The sequence below is a fragment of the Protomyctophum bolini genome, assembly GCF_963924005.1.
Source record: "Protomyctophum bolini genome assembly, chromosome: 15".
Taxonomy (NCBI): domain Eukaryota; kingdom Metazoa; phylum Chordata; class Actinopteri; order Myctophiformes; family Myctophidae; genus Protomyctophum; species Protomyctophum bolini.
The window spans coordinates 37,713,363-37,731,617 of NC_137876.1; the positions used below are offsets into that span (position 1 = coordinate 37,713,363).

Here is an 18,255-nt window from a genome sequence, read left to right on the forward strand (position 1 = left end):
TTTATAAAGTACTGATTTACTATATACCTATAATAAATTGATCACAGGTTCTGTTAATAATATGCAGTATACTGTACATGTGAGGTGTTCCCATAGCCTGATGTTGATCCCTTTTTTAGGCGAACAACCGTTTGGCAAAGCGTGGCGGTCGCACCATGGCCATCACTCCTCGCCACTACCTAGACTTCATCAACCACTACGCCGACCTGTTCAACGAGAAACGCAGTGAGCTGGAGGAGCAGCAGATGCACCTCAACGTTGGTCTCCGCAAGATCAAGGAGACTGTCGATCAGGTAACGCACATCCTGTAATCCGTTTTTTTTTTTTTGTGTACATCAGATGCATTTTGTTCAGCTCTGTCTTGACCTTACCCCATTTTGGTCGGGAACCCCTTTTGGTGTTAGCATTATGCTATACTTTAGCTATTGAAAAATAGCAGATCTACAAGCTCATAGCAGACAGAAAACTGTCAGGATATAGAAGACATTTTTAGAATCTGATCTTAGGTCAAAATGGGTTAAGTTCATTTTAACTTTTTAACTTTTTTTTGCATGAACCAAGAAACATTTGATCAGCGTATACCTAGTACCTGTGGATACTCTGCGGTGGTCGCCTTATACTTAAATGTTCCTCCTTCTCCAAAGGTGGGGGAGCTGCGTCGTGACCTCAGGATCAAGAGTGAGGAGCTGGAGGTGAAGAACCTAGCTGCCAATGAGAAGCTGAAGAAGATGGTCAAAGACCAGCAGGAGGCTGAGAAGAAAAAGGTAACCATTGAGTTTGTTAATGCTTTTGTATACTTAAAAGTTAAATCGATGAATGCTCAGGATTGTGTTGTGAATGTGTACTGTTAAATAAATGTAAATGTAATAGAATCTGTAGTATTATACATTTTCTTTACATTTGTTTGTCTCTATGGTGATTTCAGGTGATGAGCCAGGAGATCCAGGAATCTGTGTACAAGCAGCAAGCCGTGATCAAGGACAAACAGTTGAGTGTCAAAGAAGATCTGGACCAAGTGGAGCCTGCTGTCATTGAGTCTCAGAATGGTATATCTTTTCTCTACATGGTTCTCTGTGAATTAGCCCTTCGCTAAGTTCTGTCATTCATTGGATCACATTGAGTATTGTATGTTTCACTAAGAATTCTTGGTACTGCTTATTGAGCTACATTCTTCTCTTGGAGCTTTATCTCCTTTCACCCTTTTGTGATAATATTCCCTATAGTCCAGACAAAGATATCTTTGTCAAGAGTTTGACCAGTTGGATATCTTTTCTTATTTTTCTTCTACTCGTATCCCCTCCGTCTTAACTCCTCCTAAACCTCATCTGCCTCCACTTGGTGTTGATAGCTGTTAAGTCCATTAAGAAGCAGCACCTGGTGGAGGTGCGTTCCATGGCCAATCCCCCGTCGGCCGTGAAGCTGGCCCTGGAGTCCATCTGTCTCCTCCTGGGAGAGAGCACCACGGACTGGAAGCAGATTCGTTCCATCATCATGAGGGAGAACTTCATCCCTACCATCGTCAACTTCTCTGCTGACGAGATCAGGTGAAAGGAAATGGGGACAAGTCCTCAATACAAGAATTCACTAAAAGTGTGTGTCTCTCTCTCTCTCTCTCTCTCTCTCTCCAACTTCCTTCCTTTCCTCCAAACACACACTTGCCCTGCCTTTAGCGGTGAGCTCTATAAAGCGGCACCACCTCGTGGAAATTCGGGCCATGACAAACCCACCGGCGGCGGTCAAGCTGACCCTGGAGTCTATCTGCCTGCTGCTGGGCGAGGAGACCAGTGACTGGAAAAAGATTAGACAAGTTATTATCAGTGACAATTTCATCAGCAGCATAATCAACTTTTCCTCAGAGGAAATGAGGTACCGCGGCCGGTCGGACCGTCTCCACTTGCCTGTCTACCTAGATTTCAGATGGACGCAAAGATCATTTTCTCAATCAGTACGCAAAGATCATTTTCTCAATCAGTTGATCTGTGATTACTGCTTGATGATGCCAATGAGATTCTGGTTCGGGAAATTTTGAAAATTGGCATACTGTATGCCAACTATATTTGGGGGAATTGATGGCGGGGAGGGGAATGATTTGTTGATCATTATTTATTGTGATTGTCTTTATGGGATTGAATAATCCTGTCCACACCAGCAGCTGGCCAGGTTTGACTTCTGGCCATCATTATTTATCTCTTGAGTTTGGTATGAATGAATCATTAAATCATATTCAAAATGAATAAAACTTTACAATCACTCACCTACACACACATTCTGTTCTGGACATTTTCAACTGTTAATTACATTTTGCAGCTACTATAATCTTGCTGACATCCACTTGTGTTAATTCCAGTGACTCAATCCGTGAGAAGATGAAGAAGAACTACATGTCCAACCCAGGGTTCAACTATGAGCAGGTTAACAGGGCCTCTCTGGCTTGCGGGCCTATGGTTAAATGGGCCATCGCTCAGGTAAATGAGGCTTGCGGTCACTGATGCATGATTTATGGGAATATCCGGTCAATTACCTCAAAGTCAAGAATTCTTCCCAGTGTATTTGGTCGGTAATGTTTCATCCGACACCCCTGTTTGTGACCGACTCCTCAACATACCTTCACACTCTCCTACAGCTGAACTACGCTGACATGCTGAAGCGTGTGGAGCCACTCCGTAATGAGCTGCAGAAACTTGAGGACGACGCCAAGGACAACCAGAATCGGGCGGAGGAAGTGGAGCAGATGATCAGAGACCTGGAGTCCAGCATTGCTCGCTACAAAGAGGAGTACGCCGTCCTCATCTCAGAGGCTCAGGCCATCAAATCTGACCTGGCTTCAGTCGAGGCCAAGGTAGATGCTCATCCACGTCCAGTCGAGCACTAGATTTAAGAAATTGTCACGTAAAGATGCACACCATTGGGGAAATTATCATGGTGTCGCCACACAATCGGGGTGTACATTATCACTGTTGCAAAACATAATGTACAGTTATTGTCAGTAGCGCAATACGTATCTCTTGTGCTCTGCTAGTAGCAACATCTCCAGTATGATTTTCAGCCATGTGTTGCACATCTAAAATCTAAGCTGTGTTGTCACGATAGATTCTTGAATCTTTCCTCCCCATCATATAGTAACAGATGTCTGCACGCTTGTAAGTCCTGCCTGCGTATTGCTCTGTGATTACACCAAAAGGTCTTGTGCCCCTTTTTCGTACCTACAGTATACTGTGTTCTGTGTTCTGTTCTCAGCTGAACCGCAGCACAGCTCTGCTCAAGAGCTTGTCAGCAGAGAGGGAGCGCTGGGAGCAGACCAGTGAGACCTTCAAGAACCAGATGTCCACCATCGCCGGGGACTGTCTGCTCTCTGCCGCCTTCATCGCCTACGCAGGTTACTTTGAACAGCAGATGAGACAGAACCTGTTCACCACCTGGTCTCACCACCTGCAGCAGGCCAACATTCAGGTACTTAGCAGTTGTTGTTCTCAGACAGATGGGGACAATTTGTAGTAGACTATTCCAAACAATGAATAATTAGGGTTGCATAATACATAGCCAGGTATGATCAGGTTTGTGTAGGGGACCAATAATTGGTCCCCTACACAAAGAAACTGGGAAAGGGTTACCAGTTTCTTAAATCAGGGGTTTTCAACGTTTTTGGCTGGGGACCCCCGAAAATGCTTTGGCCATGTCTCGTGACCCCTGTCCCGACCCCCTCCCCTCCCCACCACCAATACAAATTGACCACTACAATAACCTTAATAATGGAGAAAATACATCACAAATAAATACTAAAACCAAAATTAAGGAATGTGTACTATGTAAACTCAAAATTTCCATTTTACAGCCAGTCAGTTACAAAAAGAAAGAAAAAAAGAGTTTTTTTCTTTTTGCATTTATTTTGGGACCCCCCAAAATAATTTCGGGACATTAACTGAAATGTTATTTCAGTTAATGAGCTAAGTTAATGTGGTGATACTGAGCTCCACTGAGAGGCATTTGACTAGTGGTGGGGAAAAAAATCGATTAGTCAATTAATCGCGATGCCATCATGGGCGATAATTCATCGATGCACAAATGTCAAACATCGATTATTTAATGTATTTTTTTTACCGGAGCAAAAGGGCGGAACTAATCTGCGACTGCGCTGCGTCGTCGTACCGGACCGTTTAGAGTGACGCACACAGCGCTCGCACACGCTTTAGCTTTCAACAACCAAAACAGAACGAGTTACCAACGCGGAGGGGAAGAGAAAAAAGATGACAGAAAGGGAACATTTTGGATTGTATGAGGTTGAGGGGACACGAGAACTCGATAAAACTCACACCATCGACCGCCTGTGAAATGTGGCCGAGATGGGACGATGTAGTGTGGCTCCAAAGTGCTAACATGGCCCGGAATCCGTCGCTCCCCACGACCGAATGTGAACGTAAATCCTTTGCAATAAAAGTGCCGATGGACTTCGTAATTCTAGTCGCCTTTTCTGAGTGCATGGGCAGCTGTCCGCAGTGTTGCCAACTCTCCAGTAACGGAAGTAGCTAGTGGCTCCTCGAAAAGTCGCCAAAAGTCGCCAGGGGTGGGATATGCGCGCGCGTAGCGCGCGCCGCCCCTAGCGACTTTTTTGCGTCCCTAGCGACTTTTAGGCGCCCCTTAGTGCACTTAGTTTGTATCATCTCTTCATTTGATAACACATCGTTTAAACTCATTGTAATATTAAAAAAAAACATACCTCAATTTAACTAATATTTAGAACGCTATTTTGTTCCGATCCATACAGGAATTAGAAGGTTAATACTTTATGCATCCGAGTGTGTATTTTATTTTTTACTAGCAGACTAAACTGAGCTGCCAGTGCTTCCTCCTTTCTTGCTCTGTCGAGCTCGAGGGGCGCGTTCGGAAATACCGCACCGGAGCGCACTCGCCTAGGCAGAGCAAGAAAGGAGGAAGCACTGGTAGACAGTCTGTGCAGTGTGCACATAACCGAGCCGAGGAAGCCACTGAGCCTGCTGTGACCTGTGAGCCAGACCAGACGCGCCGACCACTTTTAGTTTTGCCAATTTCGCGGATTTGAGGCTGAGAAAAAAAAAAAAAAGATTTTATCTCTGGTGCATATCTGGCGCCTGTCAACACGATTTGTCCCCAATTCACCAGGGGAAAAAAGCTAGATTTCTCGCCAGAAGCTTTTCACTAATTCAGTCGCTAGGGGGGTCTGGAAAGAAGCTAAATATGACGACAAATCCGCTAAGTTGGCAACACTGGCTGTCCGTGTGTTCGGGATCGGGATGGTTGTCTTGACTGCATCTCTGGATGTCAGTGGGCAATATGGTCTTGTACACGTTGTGAGTTGTATCGAGTTCCCGTGTCCCCTCAACATCATAGAATCCAAAATGTTGCCATACACTTGTAAAATACTTTAAACCAAAATGCTCCTTAATGTGTGCAAACAAACAGAAAGGTGCAACATAATAGTCTCAATAACTACCCCAAAGCTTCCTTAATGACACTTCAGTAACTGAAAATGAAATCCCTGAATAAGGAAACAAAGAAAAGCACCTTTTTTGTCCTAACAAAGAATAAAGGCAATTTAACAGAGTGCTGCTGACCTCAACCGAAATCCTGCCCATGTATTTCTATGACATGACATCTTATGTCATTATTAATATATATTTATTGTATGCTTGTACAAACTCATTCTTTTTTTTTTTTAAAGAAAACTTGCTCATTACTGTTCTGTATTTGGCCACAGACACCCATCTGAAAATATTTTCTTCTATGGACCCCCCCAGAAGCAAAGATTTGAGTTAAAAACGTGCACTGTGAAAGAATATATATATTCATAATCATTAGAAAGCACTTTGTTTATTAGTCACACAGTGACTAACTGAGTGATTAACAGTGAGTGATTAATCATGATTAATCGGGATTAATCGAATCGTAACATAGCCCAATTAATCAGGATTAATCGAATCGTGACCCTCGGAAACGATGTGTAATCGCATCGCCAGGTACCTGGCGATGACCGCCTCTACATTTGACCCAATTACACATCAATATGGCCACCTCTGGCTATTAATGAGAGTCCTAGATCTTTACGCATGCCTAACAGCCTTTCTCCTTTATGTCACTGCTAGTTCCGTACGGATATCGCAAGGACCGAGTACCTGTCCAACGCTGATGAGAGGCTCCGCTGGCAGGCCAACTCTCTCCCAGCTGATGACCTCTGCACTGAGAATGCCATCATGCTGAAGAGATTCAACAGGTTACTGTTTGTTCATGGTGTTAAAAACAAAAGAAAAATTACCTCAGCATATTGATAGATTTTCCAATGTAGTGTTTTTGTTTTATTTGAACATGCCCTGGGTTGAGCTAACGCTAACAGCCCTGCTGTCCTCTCCAGGTACCCTCTGATCATCGATCCGTCCGGCCAGGCCACGGAGTTCATCATGAACGAGTACAAGGACCGCAAGATCACCAGAACCAGCTTCCTGGACGACGCCTTCAGGAAGAACCTGGAGAGTGCTCTGCGTTTTGGAAACCCTCTGCTGGTCCAGGTAAAAAGCCCCTGTGCTCTTGTGCTTGTAGCTCGACTCTTGTAGATGTTTTTACGCAAGCGTTGTTGACTAGCTACCTGCTTGCTTCATCCGGCATTCACTGTTCTCGTCTCCCTCCTGGTGTCCTTCTCTTCGCCAGGATGTGGAGAGCTACGATCCAATCCTGAACCCAGTGCTGAACAGAGAGGTCCGCAGGACTGGAGGACGTGTCCTCATCACCCTGGGAGACCAGGACATCGATCTGTCGCCTTCCTTCGTCATCTTCCTCTCCACACGTGACCCAACGGTGAGTCGGATTTGTCGTTTAGCTTTCCGTCTGTCCTTGCATTTAGCTCTTGGGTATATGGTCACATTCTATAAAGCGTGGCAGCATTCCATCATTCCAGCATTCTATCGCACGTTGACAATCTTGCACCCGATTGAGTTTGTAACTACGTCTATGACGGTAATCACTCTTGTGTGATAACAACCTCTTGGTGTATGTCTGGTTACCACCTCACTGACATGTAAGGTTGCCTTCTAGACCATGCCTATCTTGACTGGATGCGTTTATGAGTTTATGACCATGAACTGTTCTGTATACTAATTTTTAGTGGTGGGGAAAAAAATCGATTAGTCAATTAATCGCGATGCCATCATGGGCGATAATTCATCGATGCACAAATGTCAAACATCGATTATTTAATCTATTTTTTTTACCGGAGCAAAAGGGCGGAACTAATCTGCGACTGCGCTGCGTCGTCGTACCGGACCGTTTAGAGTGACGCACACAGCGCTCGCACACGCTTTAGCTTTCAACAACCAAAACAGAACGAGTTACCAACGCGGAGGGGAAGAGAAAAAAGATGACAGAAAGGGAACATTTTGGATTGTATGAGGTTGAGGGGACACGAGAACTCGATAAAACTCACACCATCGACCGCCTGTGAAATGTGGCCGAGATGGGACGATGTAGTGTGGCTCCAAAGTGCTAACATGGCCCGGAATCCGTCGCTCCCCACGACCGAATGTGAATGTAAATCCTTTGCAATAAAAGTGCCGATGGACTTCGTAATTCTAGTCGCCTTTTCTGAGTGCATGGGCAGCTGTCCGTGTGTTCGGGATCGGGATGGTTGTCTTGACTGCATCTCTGGATGTCAGTGGGCAATATGGTCTTGTACACGTTGTGAGTTGTATCGAGTTCCTGTGTCCCCTCAACATCATAGAATCCAAAATGTTGCCATACACTTGTAAAATACTTTAAACCAAATGCTCCTTAATGTGTGCAAACAAACAGAAAGGTGCAACATAATAGTCTCAATAACTACCCCAAAGCTTCCTTAATGACACTTCAGTAACTGAAAATGAAATCCCTGAATAAGGAAACAAAGAAAAGCACCTTTTTTGTCCTAACAAAGAATAAAGGCAATTTGACAGAGTGCTGCTGACCTCAACCGAAATCCTGCCCATGTATTTCTATGACATGACATCTTATGTCATTATTAATATATATTTATTGTATGCTTGTACAAACTCATTCTTTTTTTTTTAAAGAAAACTGCTTATTACTGTTCTGTATTTGGCCACAGACACCCATCTGAAAATATTTTCTTCTATGGACCCCCCCAGAAGCAAAGATTTGAGTTAAAAACGTGCACTGTGAAAGAATATATATATTCATAATCATTAGAAAGCACTTTGTTTATTAGTCACACAGTGACTGAGTGATTAACAGTGAGTGATTAATCGGGATCAATCGGGATTAATCGAATCGTAACGTAGCCCAATTAATCGGGATTAATAGCATCGTGACCCTCGGAAACGATGTGTAATCGCATCGCCAGGTACCTGGCGATGAACGCCTCTACTAATTTTACTGGAGAATTTGTTCAGTTTTTTTAACTAATTGAATTGTCTCGTTGTATTGTTTTCTTCATGTGTGTATGTGTTGTTTGCTACTCTGTTATCTCACTCAATTTGTCCCTGAATATATAAAAACTTTGATAAACAGAATTCTTTTTTTTAAAGGAAAAAAGTATATGGTCACACAAACCAATTTTTAGGCCTTCAATAAATGTCATAGGCTACCACATCATCCCTTTTATAATTAAGAACAACATCTGTCAGGCTAGTTCCACATGCAGCATATACCTCTAAATCAGGGGTAACCAACCGGGGGTTCGCGAGCTACCGGTAGCTCGCGGGAACGTTTCCAGTCGATCGCGTCAGACCCATTGGAATAATGTCAGTGCCGCTCGTCACATGCAAATTAATTTTGAGCAGAGCGCTGTGGCTCTGAGTTTGAGAATAGACCCCATCGTCCAAGGGTGTGTGTGCGTGTGTGGTGGGGAGGTGGTATCTTAGCAACACTGAATGATCTGTCCCATTGGTCGTGTGCTCGTATCATGAGCCAATGGCTGCAGCTCTGAGCTTCCCAGACCCAGGTTCACATCTCATGCCGTAAAGAGAACTGACAGGTCAGCCACAGGGCTGCTACCATATTAGCAGCTGTGAGCGCTCTTCTCTTCTCGTGAAGAAAGCAGGACAGAGTTGTCAAATAAATCCCGCCGTCATTCATACTGACTGTCACCTGCAGGTCAGAGCTAAAGAGAAGGAATTTTGGTCTCTTGTGAGCAGAGAAGTATCCCCTGATTGTGTCGTGTGCACTGAAGCTACATGCCTACTTTGGTTCCACGTACTTATGTGAAATGGCCTTTTCACAAATGAAAATAATAAAATCCAAGTTTAGAACTCGTATGACTGACTCACATCTTAATGACACCCTCAGACTGGCAATCACTAAATATGAACCAGATTTCAAAACGCTTGCAGATAAAGTGCAGTCACAGCAGTCTCATTAAAGGTGGGCTGACCCTGAGAGTATGTCACCATATCTGTGCAAATATATATGGTCAAGTTATGCCTATGTCATTTGAACATCTGCCAATGTGAATATTCATTGAAATGAGAAACAAAATATTTCTAATACTAATTATTTCTAATTTGTCTTAATATTATTTGACATTGATAATATAACTTACTATAAGTATTTATTCTAATTTAAGCTTTAGTCTTTGTGTGGATGTGTGCACATGCATTGAGCCTGTCAGAAATAGCAAAAAAACAAGTGTTTTTTCTAACACGTTTTAGTGGTAGATCTTGGCTTACAATTGGGAATAAAATGGGCTCTTGGGCTTGAAAAGGTTGGTTACCACTGCTCTAAATGAAGCTACTGTAACCTGTGGTTTTAACCCATGCAGGTTGAGTTCCCTCCAGACCTGTGTTCTCGTGTGACGTTCGTCAACTTCACGGTGACACGCAGCAGTCTGCAGAGCCAGTGTCTGAACGAGGTCCTCAAGGCTGAGAGGCCTGACGTGGACGAGAAGCGCTCTGACCTCCTCAAGCTTCAGGGTGAGCCCCATTCAGGATGGGAACCCATTTTGGTGTTTTAAGGATTGTTATGCTTTAGCTATTGAAAAATAGCAGATCTACAAGCTTGTAGCATACAAAGGGATAGAATAAAGAGTGCTAAAAAACCAGTAACATATGTACTTGCAGTTTCCAGGTTCGATTATTTTATATTATCATTAAAATCATAGTGTTTTGCCAACTATTTGGCCCTGGCCCACAGGTTGGGAATCGTAACATTACATGACGGAGAGTATGTGTGTTCATCGCAGGTGAATTCCAGCTGCGTCTTCGCCAGCTGGAGAAGTCCCTACTGCAGGCACTCAATGAGGTCAAGGGTCGTATCCTGGACGACGACACCATCATCACCACCCTGGAGAACCTGAAGAAGGAGGCGGCCGAGGTGACCAGGAAGGTGGAGGAGACTGACATTGTGATGGCCGAGGTGGAGGCAGTGTCCCAGCAGTACCTGTCTCTGTCCTCCGCCTGCAGCAGCATCTATTTCACCATGGAGTCCCTCAACCAGGTCTGGACTCCAACTAATACATTATACTATGGATGTAATCAATCATTTCATAATATAGTTTTTATATAGTAAATCGGTTCCTGTCTTGGCATCTGGCATGTCATGTCATGTCAGTGAAAATAGCAGCTTTTCACAATTTGGGAAACATTTAACCTATGTGCACGACACCCGTTGAAGTGTAAAATAACAGACTCAAAATATTCGATTAATCAAACAAAAAAAAGGAAAGACACTCACACTACCGTCATTCTCTCAGTCACACATCAAGCTAAGGAGCCTTCGAGTACAAACTACATGTCTCTCTGCCTCTTCAGATGCACTTCCTGTACCAGTACTCTCTTCACTTCTTCCTGGACACGTACCACACAGTGTTGTATGAGAACGCAGACCTCAAGGGCATCACTGACCACACCCAGAGACTTGAGCTCATCACCAAGGACCTGTTCCAGGTATGTATTTAAAAAGGGTTCCAGGGGTTCCCCCGCAAAATGACGGAACTGTTTAATAAACATTTACCTCATTTATTTGTCAGCGATTCAAAAAATAGCCTATCTGTAAGGTCACAATGTGTTGCGATGCGACACGTTGTGTGAGCTTGTAGATCGGCTATTTTTGAATAATCTTGAGAGAAACGACAAAAAGACAATCTTCCAAGTGGGGTTCTGCAGTCAAATGCATTAATTTGGGGTTATTGATATGAAAATGTTGGAGAACAGTGGTTCTCTATATGAGAACCTCTATACTCGGTGATTCCCAAAGTGAATGGGTCATTGAGGGAGTTCCAGGGGGTCCCCAACTAAATGATAGTTTGTACACTCTCAGAGTTAAATTAACATTGATTTTACAATATAAATAGTGGTCCCAGGGATAGAAATGCCATTAAATGGGGGTCTGTAGACTAATATGTCCTTGAAATTAAACGGGTTGAGAATCACTGCTAGAGCTGTACAAATCTTCACATGTATATATATTATATATGCATATATTTTCAAATGAGGGTTCGTGGGCTAATAAGTGTCAATTTGGTGGTCCTTGTCATGAAAAGGTTTGGGAACCACTGCTCTATACTCTATGAATATTTCGATATAGGTGGCGTTTAACCGCGTGGCAAGAGGCATGCTACACCAGGACCACATCACGTTTGCCATGCTGTTGGCTAGGATCAATCTGAAGGGCATGACCAAGTAAGATGGATGCACCATACTGCCCTCTTTATCTTCCAACAGTTTTTGATTTGATCATTTGTGCAAACTTCCAAACCCTAATTCTCACCATTACAAACTAAATCCTCTTTCACAGTGAGCCCTCATACGACGGAGAGTTCGGTCACTTCCTCCGTAGTAAGGAGATCGTGTTGACGGGCACACATGTGCCTAAAGTGAAGGATCTGACCACTGACCAGTGTGAGGCCATGATCCGCCTCAGCCGTGTGCCGGCCTTCAAAGACCTTGTGGACAAGGTCCAAGCTGACGAGGTAAAGCTCAATTTATACTTGTGCTGTATTGTTTTCTTGTAGATGGGTTCTTTTCGGCAAGTGCAGACAGTCTTAAACTGAAACATGGACACATTCTTTGTTGAAGATTTCATGGATAACCTATATTTTCGAATCGTGACATTAATCGCTTCATGTTTGTGTTGCTTCAGCAATTCTTCATGTGGATGGAGAGTAACACCCCTGAGCTGTCTGTTCCTTATCTATGGTCGGAGGAGAAGCAGTCCTGTGAGTAATCGCACACCGTAGCATTCTCAATGGTCTGGACTCAGAAATGATGCCTTTGCTTACGTTTACATGTACCTTTTCTAACCTGTGTGTACTTCCTACGGCCACTTCCTGCTTAGCTTCCATTGGCCAGGCGGTACACCAGCTTCTGCTGATCCACGCCTTCCGTCCAGACCGCCTGCTGGCCATGTCGCACATCTTTGTGTCCAGAGTTCTCGGAGACAGCTTCATGACCGTCATCGATCAGCCCCTCGACCTGTCTAACATCGTGGACTATGAGGTTATACCCGGTCTTGTTCATTTAGTGACGTGTGTGAAATTCACCTGAATCACAGTTTTCACTCTCATTCCCTGATGTGCGTGGTGGTTTTTCTCTCTCACCTGTGTAGGTGAAGCCCAGTACGCCAGTTCTGATGTGCTCTGTGCCAGGCTACGATGCTAGCGGCCTGGTCCGAGATCTGGCAGCAGAACAAAACAAACACATCACTTCCATCTCCATCGGTAAATGGACACGTACTTTTCAGTAAATGCATGCTCTGATCCTACGTAGGCTACATAAATAAGGACATTGTATAAAATCTTCTTATCTGTCCAAAGGTTCTGCCGAGGGCTTCAATAAGGCTGACCGAGACATCAACACCGCTGTGAAGTCTGGCAGGTGAGTAATGTTCTCTATATGTGTGTTGGCTTACTACGGGTGTCTGGTCCTATCCTAACGGCTCCCCTCCTGCAGGTGGGTGATGTTGGAGAACGTCCACCTGGCCCCTGGCTGGTTGATGCAGTTGGAGAAGAAGCTCCACTCCATGCAGCCGCATGCTAGCTTCAGGCTGTTCCTTACCATGGAGATCAATCCCAAGGTAAACCGTGTTCAGTGATTATCAACAGTTACCAATTCATGAACACCCCATATTTTCCCTTTATATTCTCTTTAGTTTCACTTCTAATGCCATTTGGTTGTTCCTGCCAGGTGCCAGTGAACCTCTTACGTGCCGGTAGGATCTTTGTGTTTGAACCTCCTCCAGGTGTAAAGGCTAACATGCTCAGGACTTTCAGCAACATCCCAGTGGCACGCATGTGCAAGGTAACAAAAACTGTTTCACACACACACACACACACACACGCACACACACACACCCTTAATTAACCTCTAAATGATTTCCTCCGTTCAATCTTTTCATACAAGATGGATCATCCTCACTCACTCTCTTTTCGTCTCTCTCCTACAGGCCCCCAATGAACGCGCACGTCTCTACTTCTTGCTGGCATGGTTCCATGCTGTCATCCAGGAGCGTCTGCGCTACGCCCCACTGGGCTGGTCCAAGAAATACGAGTTTGGAGAGTCTGATCTGCGTTCTGCCTGCGACACTATAGACACCTGGCTGGACGACACGGCTAAGGTCAGTCAGAAGAACGACAAGCATCAAACCTGACAGCATGAGACCTGTTACCAAATTCTACAAATGACTTCTAAATCCTGACAGTTTTCTTTGTCAGTGGTGCTCAAACTTCTTCATGTCAAGAAAACCCTAGAATTATGTATTTGGCCGCCGACCTCCATCTCAAAATATTTTGTTCCAGGGACCTCCAGAAACAAAGATTTGAGTTAAAAACATTCGCTGGGAAAGAATATATATTCTAAGGGATCAGAATTTCATGATTTTTCAAAAATAGCAGATCTACAAGCTCGTACCGCGTGCCGTGCTATGAGCTTGTAGATATGCTATTTTTCAACAGCTAAAGTTTAAAATAATGGTTAAAGTGGTTATAAGCTAAGGTGACACAGATGCATTCCAGGTCTTAATGGGTTAAAGGTTTATGGCTGACATCTCCTTCACAACACACACACAGGGTCGTCAGAACATCTCCCCAGACAAGATCCCATGGGCGGCCCTGAAGACCCTGATGGCCCAGTCCATCTACGGTGGCCGCATCGACAACGAGTTTGACCAGCGGCTACTCAACACCTTCCTGGACCGCATCTTCACCACTGGCAGCTTTGACAGCGAGTTCAAACTGGCCTTCAAAGTGGATGGACACAAGGACATCAAGATGCCTGACGGAATCCGGTCAGTGGCTGCTTTTGGCACATGGGGAATAAAGGGGTAGTAGTTAGATTATTGCTTTTGTAGTATATTTTTAATGTGTGTAATGGATAGATTGTTTCAGAAGATCTGCCAAAGCACTTCCAAGTGACTTTGCCAGATAATGCAGCAATAAAAACGAATAAACAATGGAAATGCCAGACTCTGATAATTAAAAAAGACACCTTAATCACCAGGTGTTTCTAATTATGTTTTCTAGACGTGAGGAGTTCATACACTGGGTGGAGATGCTTCCAGACACCCAGACTCCGTCTTGGCTCGGGTTGCCTAGCAACGCTGAGAAGGTCCTGCTCACCACATTTGGTATGCCAATGTCAACTGCTGTCGTCTCTGGGAATCTTATTATGTAGCATCACCACGACACTGCTCTTATCCTCCTTCCTCACCTGTTGTGTTATAATAATTTGATTATTAGTGTGGCTCTTTCACAGGCATGGAATGGACTCCCTGGGAGAGTGTTTTTTCTTTGACAGACTTCTGGAGTGGAGCGTTTGTCTTGTCTTTGTCTGTCTAGACTTAAAACAACTAACTGTTCTTTTATCTAGATTTCCCCTCTTTCATTCGTTCCTCTGGTTGTTCTCATAGCATCCCCTTCCATCAGAGTTTTACATAACACTCATATACATACTGTGTGGAGGTGTTCTGTCCATAGGAAGTGTGCGCGGTGTGCCTCTCCTCACCCTCCAGCAGCTGTATTTCACATCCATCATGTCATTTCGCTCTGACACTGACCCCAGACCAGATGTCCAAATGCATCCCCTGACCCCTTTAGTTCTGCATCACATCCCCTGTCTCTGGGAATGATTTGCATGCCTGCCAAGTCCCATGGTTGAACCTACAAAGCATCCACCCATTGGGTATCACCCCCACACCTCCATTCCTGTCACAACAGGTCCCATTATGTTTCAAATCTGCTTAATTTCAGTGTGTACCTCAAGAGCCAGACCCTTTTTATAAAATGTAAATTTTTATGCAAATATCCTTGAAGTTATGTTATGTTTGTGCCTGAAGCCATTTTTATCTGTAATCCTAATGCATGTGTTCCTAATTCCTTTTTTGTGTGACTGGCATAACTGCTTTTTTTTTTTGTTGATCCAAAGCAACACTTATTAACCGTCTAGAGGCAAAGCAACTTGTGTCTTTGTTCCACAATTAATTTATTTCCCCCCTACCTCCCACTGTCCCACCATGGGCTTGTCCACCTCGCACCCCCACGTCCATCCTTGTTCACTGGCTCGCTGCTGGGCTGGGCAGGCATTGACATGATGGGTAAGATGCTGAAAATGCAGATGTTGGAGGATGAGGATGACCTTGCCTACGAGACAGAGAAAAAGCAGCGCAGCGCGTCCACGTCGGACACCCAGCCTGCCTGGATGAGGATCCTTCACACCACCGCCTGCAATTGGCTTCAGCTCATACCTCAAGCAGTCAACCCCCTCAAACGCACAGTGGAGAACATCAAGGTAACTGGAAGCATGGGAGACGGCGGCGTGCTGAAGTTGGCGTGGCTTCTCCACGTGCACGCCTTGTTCACTTCCTATTTGTCAGTACAGCTATTCTGGTTTGGCGCATTTTACTGCAGAAATATTTGTATTACATGCTGCCTTGTTTCACACTCATCTCTTCTGTTAAGTGTTTATTTAAATAGTCTATACGTTTGTTTTCTACCCCAACACGCATGCATTCACACACTCTCTCTCTCTCCAGGATCCACTGTTCCGTTTCTTTGAACGTGAGGTGAAGATGGGAGGCAAGATGCTGCAGGACATTCGTCAGGATCTGTCGGATGTGGTGGCAGTGTGCGAGGGCAAGAAGAAACAGACTAATGACATACGCACACTCATCAATGAACTTGTTAAAGGTAAAATACATGTTTTTGCCTTTTATACTTTATTGAGGTTCACTGGTTATATGGAGAGGAAAACAACGTATGTTCCATCCAGATTTTAAATTTCAGCCACTACCTGCTCCTTGTGTAGTTTTCCTATTTACCTCAGTGGAGCCTGTCTGTCTTCCAGGGGTGCATACTTAGTTTAGACTAGTCATTGTTTAGACATGGGTTAGGTTTAGGTGTGCTGCCCCGTGGGAGGTTAGGTTTAGGCCGGGTGAGGGTTTGAGATTGTAGTTGTAGGACTAATGACTGGTCTAACCAATGACTAGTCTAAACCAAAAACTGTCTAAACTAAGTACTGCACTCGTCTTCCAGGCATTCTCCCCCGCAGCTGGTGTCGCTACACCGTCCCTGCCACAATGACAGTGATTCTGTGGGTGGCAGACTTCAGTGAGAGAATCAAACAACTTCAGCAGATCTCCCAGGGAGCTGCCAGTGGGGGCGCTAAGGAACTTAAGGTATGGCAGTCCTTGTATAAAATGTACATAATTATTGTATAGAACTCTTAACAGGCTTGGGATCTCTTCTCTTCAATAGCACCAATGTTTTTCCTCTCGTTCACTGCTTTTAAGCTATTGTTTATGTCAACTCATCATGTTTCCATTCCCACTCTCTTTTCATCAGAACATCCATGTGTGCATAGGCAGCCTCTTTGTGCCTGAGGCCTACATCACCGCCACTCGTCAGTATGTTGCTCAGGCAAACAGCTGGTCTCTGGAAGAGCTGTGCCTGGAGGTCAATGTCACCACCGCCCAGGGCTCTGCACTGGATGCCTGCAGCTTCGGCATCAAAGGTCCGACAACCAGCATGTTTGCAGTACCCGGGAGGGAGTGAGGGGATTAATGTTGTTGGCACAGCATGGTTGAATGGGGGGAAACAGCTGACTGTGAATCAGGGAAAGGAAAATGTCCTTCACAGATTCTAGTAGTGTACAGCAATACGTTTAGTTGTATTATGTTAAACTGCTACTGCCTGTCATCTACATAAAATTGTATTTGTCATGTCCTTATGTAGATTTTCTGTTACATTATCCTAATGCGATCCATATACAATGTCTCTTCTAGGTCTGAAACTGCAAGGGGCTATTTGTACGAACAACAAGCTCTCCCTGTCCAACACCATCTCTACTGATTTGCCCCTCACTCAGCTGCGCTGGATCAAGCAAGCTAACGCTGAGAAGAGACACATGGTACAAAGCCATAACACATCTAATACCATATTGGCCTGAATATAAGGAAATATGGAAATATCCTAAAAAACAGGGTCTTATTATATTCGGGGACTAGACTATTTGACATTCAATGTTCTTTTTCCACAAATGAGTCTTATCAGTCGTCTTCTATTCGGGACAATACGGGTACTAATGCATATCCAACTGGTCTAATGATTCACAAGTAATTATTACATTTCAAATTATGCTCTTCTCTGCAGGTGACTCTGCCTGTGTATCTGAACTTCACAAGGTCAGACCTCATCTTCACTGTGGACTTTGACATTGCTACCAAGGAGGACCCACACAACTTCTACGAGCGTGGTGTTGCTGTTCTGTGCAACGAGTAGATGGAAACAAGTCTTATTTAGCCGTACTTAATGACCAATATTTATCATCTATTAACCGTATTGTAGTCAAATCTAAAATGTGTTGTATTCCCATTTTGAATAATTTTTGGTAACAGTTGTGGAACTTTTTCATCGTCCATTTCTGTTTTGGAAAGTTGCTAGGAAGGTTTGAGGAAGAAAATGGTAAATGTTGAGGGAAGTCTGAGAAAGCAATGCAATGTTTTTATGAAAGAATCTGCATGTGATTTTATGAGGAAACAATGGATAGATCAAAATAAACAGCATAATTCATTTAAATGTACCGGTAGTCTCTTGGATGTGTTGTCCATGAACCAGAAGAAACTGGAATCTATGATTTGGTTAATTACAAAGCAAGTCAGCCAGTACATTTCCATAATTTATTTGCAATTTCAGTCCCAAATGACCTACTGAAAACCACAGGTTTGATTGCACTTGGAATTTTCTATGCATCCATAAACTGACAGCTTCCAACATTTATTTCCTGGTGCCACTCTTTGGCAAGTTTACAGTTG

At 44.0% G+C, this 18,255-nt stretch overlaps 1 protein-coding gene across 1 annotated transcript in view; it reads left to right on the plus strand.

Moving 5' to 3' along the window:
- dync1h1 (dynein, cytoplasmic 1, heavy chain 1) overlaps positions 1-18,023 on the plus strand; it is a 43,521-nt gene extending 25,498 nt beyond the window's left edge. The window contains exons 49-78 of the mRNA XM_080784011.1: positions 120-293; positions 645-764; positions 926-1,046; positions 1,349-1,544; positions 2,348-2,465; positions 2,624-2,839; positions 3,238-3,450; positions 6,117-6,244; positions 6,383-6,536; positions 6,676-6,822; positions 9,776-9,926; positions 10,196-10,449; positions 10,764-10,898; positions 11,539-11,633; positions 11,749-11,923; positions 12,094-12,169; positions 12,289-12,449; positions 12,559-12,670; positions 12,767-12,827; positions 12,903-13,026; positions 13,137-13,250; positions 13,396-13,566; positions 14,018-14,235; positions 14,471-14,574; positions 15,526-15,734; positions 15,979-16,132; positions 16,478-16,620; positions 16,787-16,955; positions 17,227-17,351; positions 17,594-18,023. Of these exons, the coding sequence (XP_080640137.1) occupies positions 120-293; positions 645-764; positions 926-1,046; positions 1,349-1,544; positions 2,348-2,465; positions 2,624-2,839; positions 3,238-3,450; positions 6,117-6,244; positions 6,383-6,536; positions 6,676-6,822; positions 9,776-9,926; positions 10,196-10,449; positions 10,764-10,898; positions 11,539-11,633; positions 11,749-11,923; positions 12,094-12,169; positions 12,289-12,449; positions 12,559-12,670; positions 12,767-12,827; positions 12,903-13,026; positions 13,137-13,250; positions 13,396-13,566; positions 14,018-14,235; positions 14,471-14,574; positions 15,526-15,734; positions 15,979-16,132; positions 16,478-16,620; positions 16,787-16,955; positions 17,227-17,351; positions 17,594-17,722 (4,467 nt within the window). The 3' untranslated portion in view covers positions 17,723-18,023. The remainder of the gene's footprint in view (positions 1-119; positions 294-644; positions 765-925; positions 1,047-1,348; positions 1,545-2,347; positions 2,466-2,623; positions 2,840-3,237; positions 3,451-6,116; positions 6,245-6,382; positions 6,537-6,675; positions 6,823-9,775; positions 9,927-10,195; positions 10,450-10,763; positions 10,899-11,538; positions 11,634-11,748; positions 11,924-12,093; positions 12,170-12,288; positions 12,450-12,558; positions 12,671-12,766; positions 12,828-12,902; positions 13,027-13,136; positions 13,251-13,395; positions 13,567-14,017; positions 14,236-14,470; positions 14,575-15,525; positions 15,735-15,978; positions 16,133-16,477; positions 16,621-16,786; positions 16,956-17,226; positions 17,352-17,593) is intronic.
- Positions 18,024-18,255: the final 232 nt, after the last annotated feature.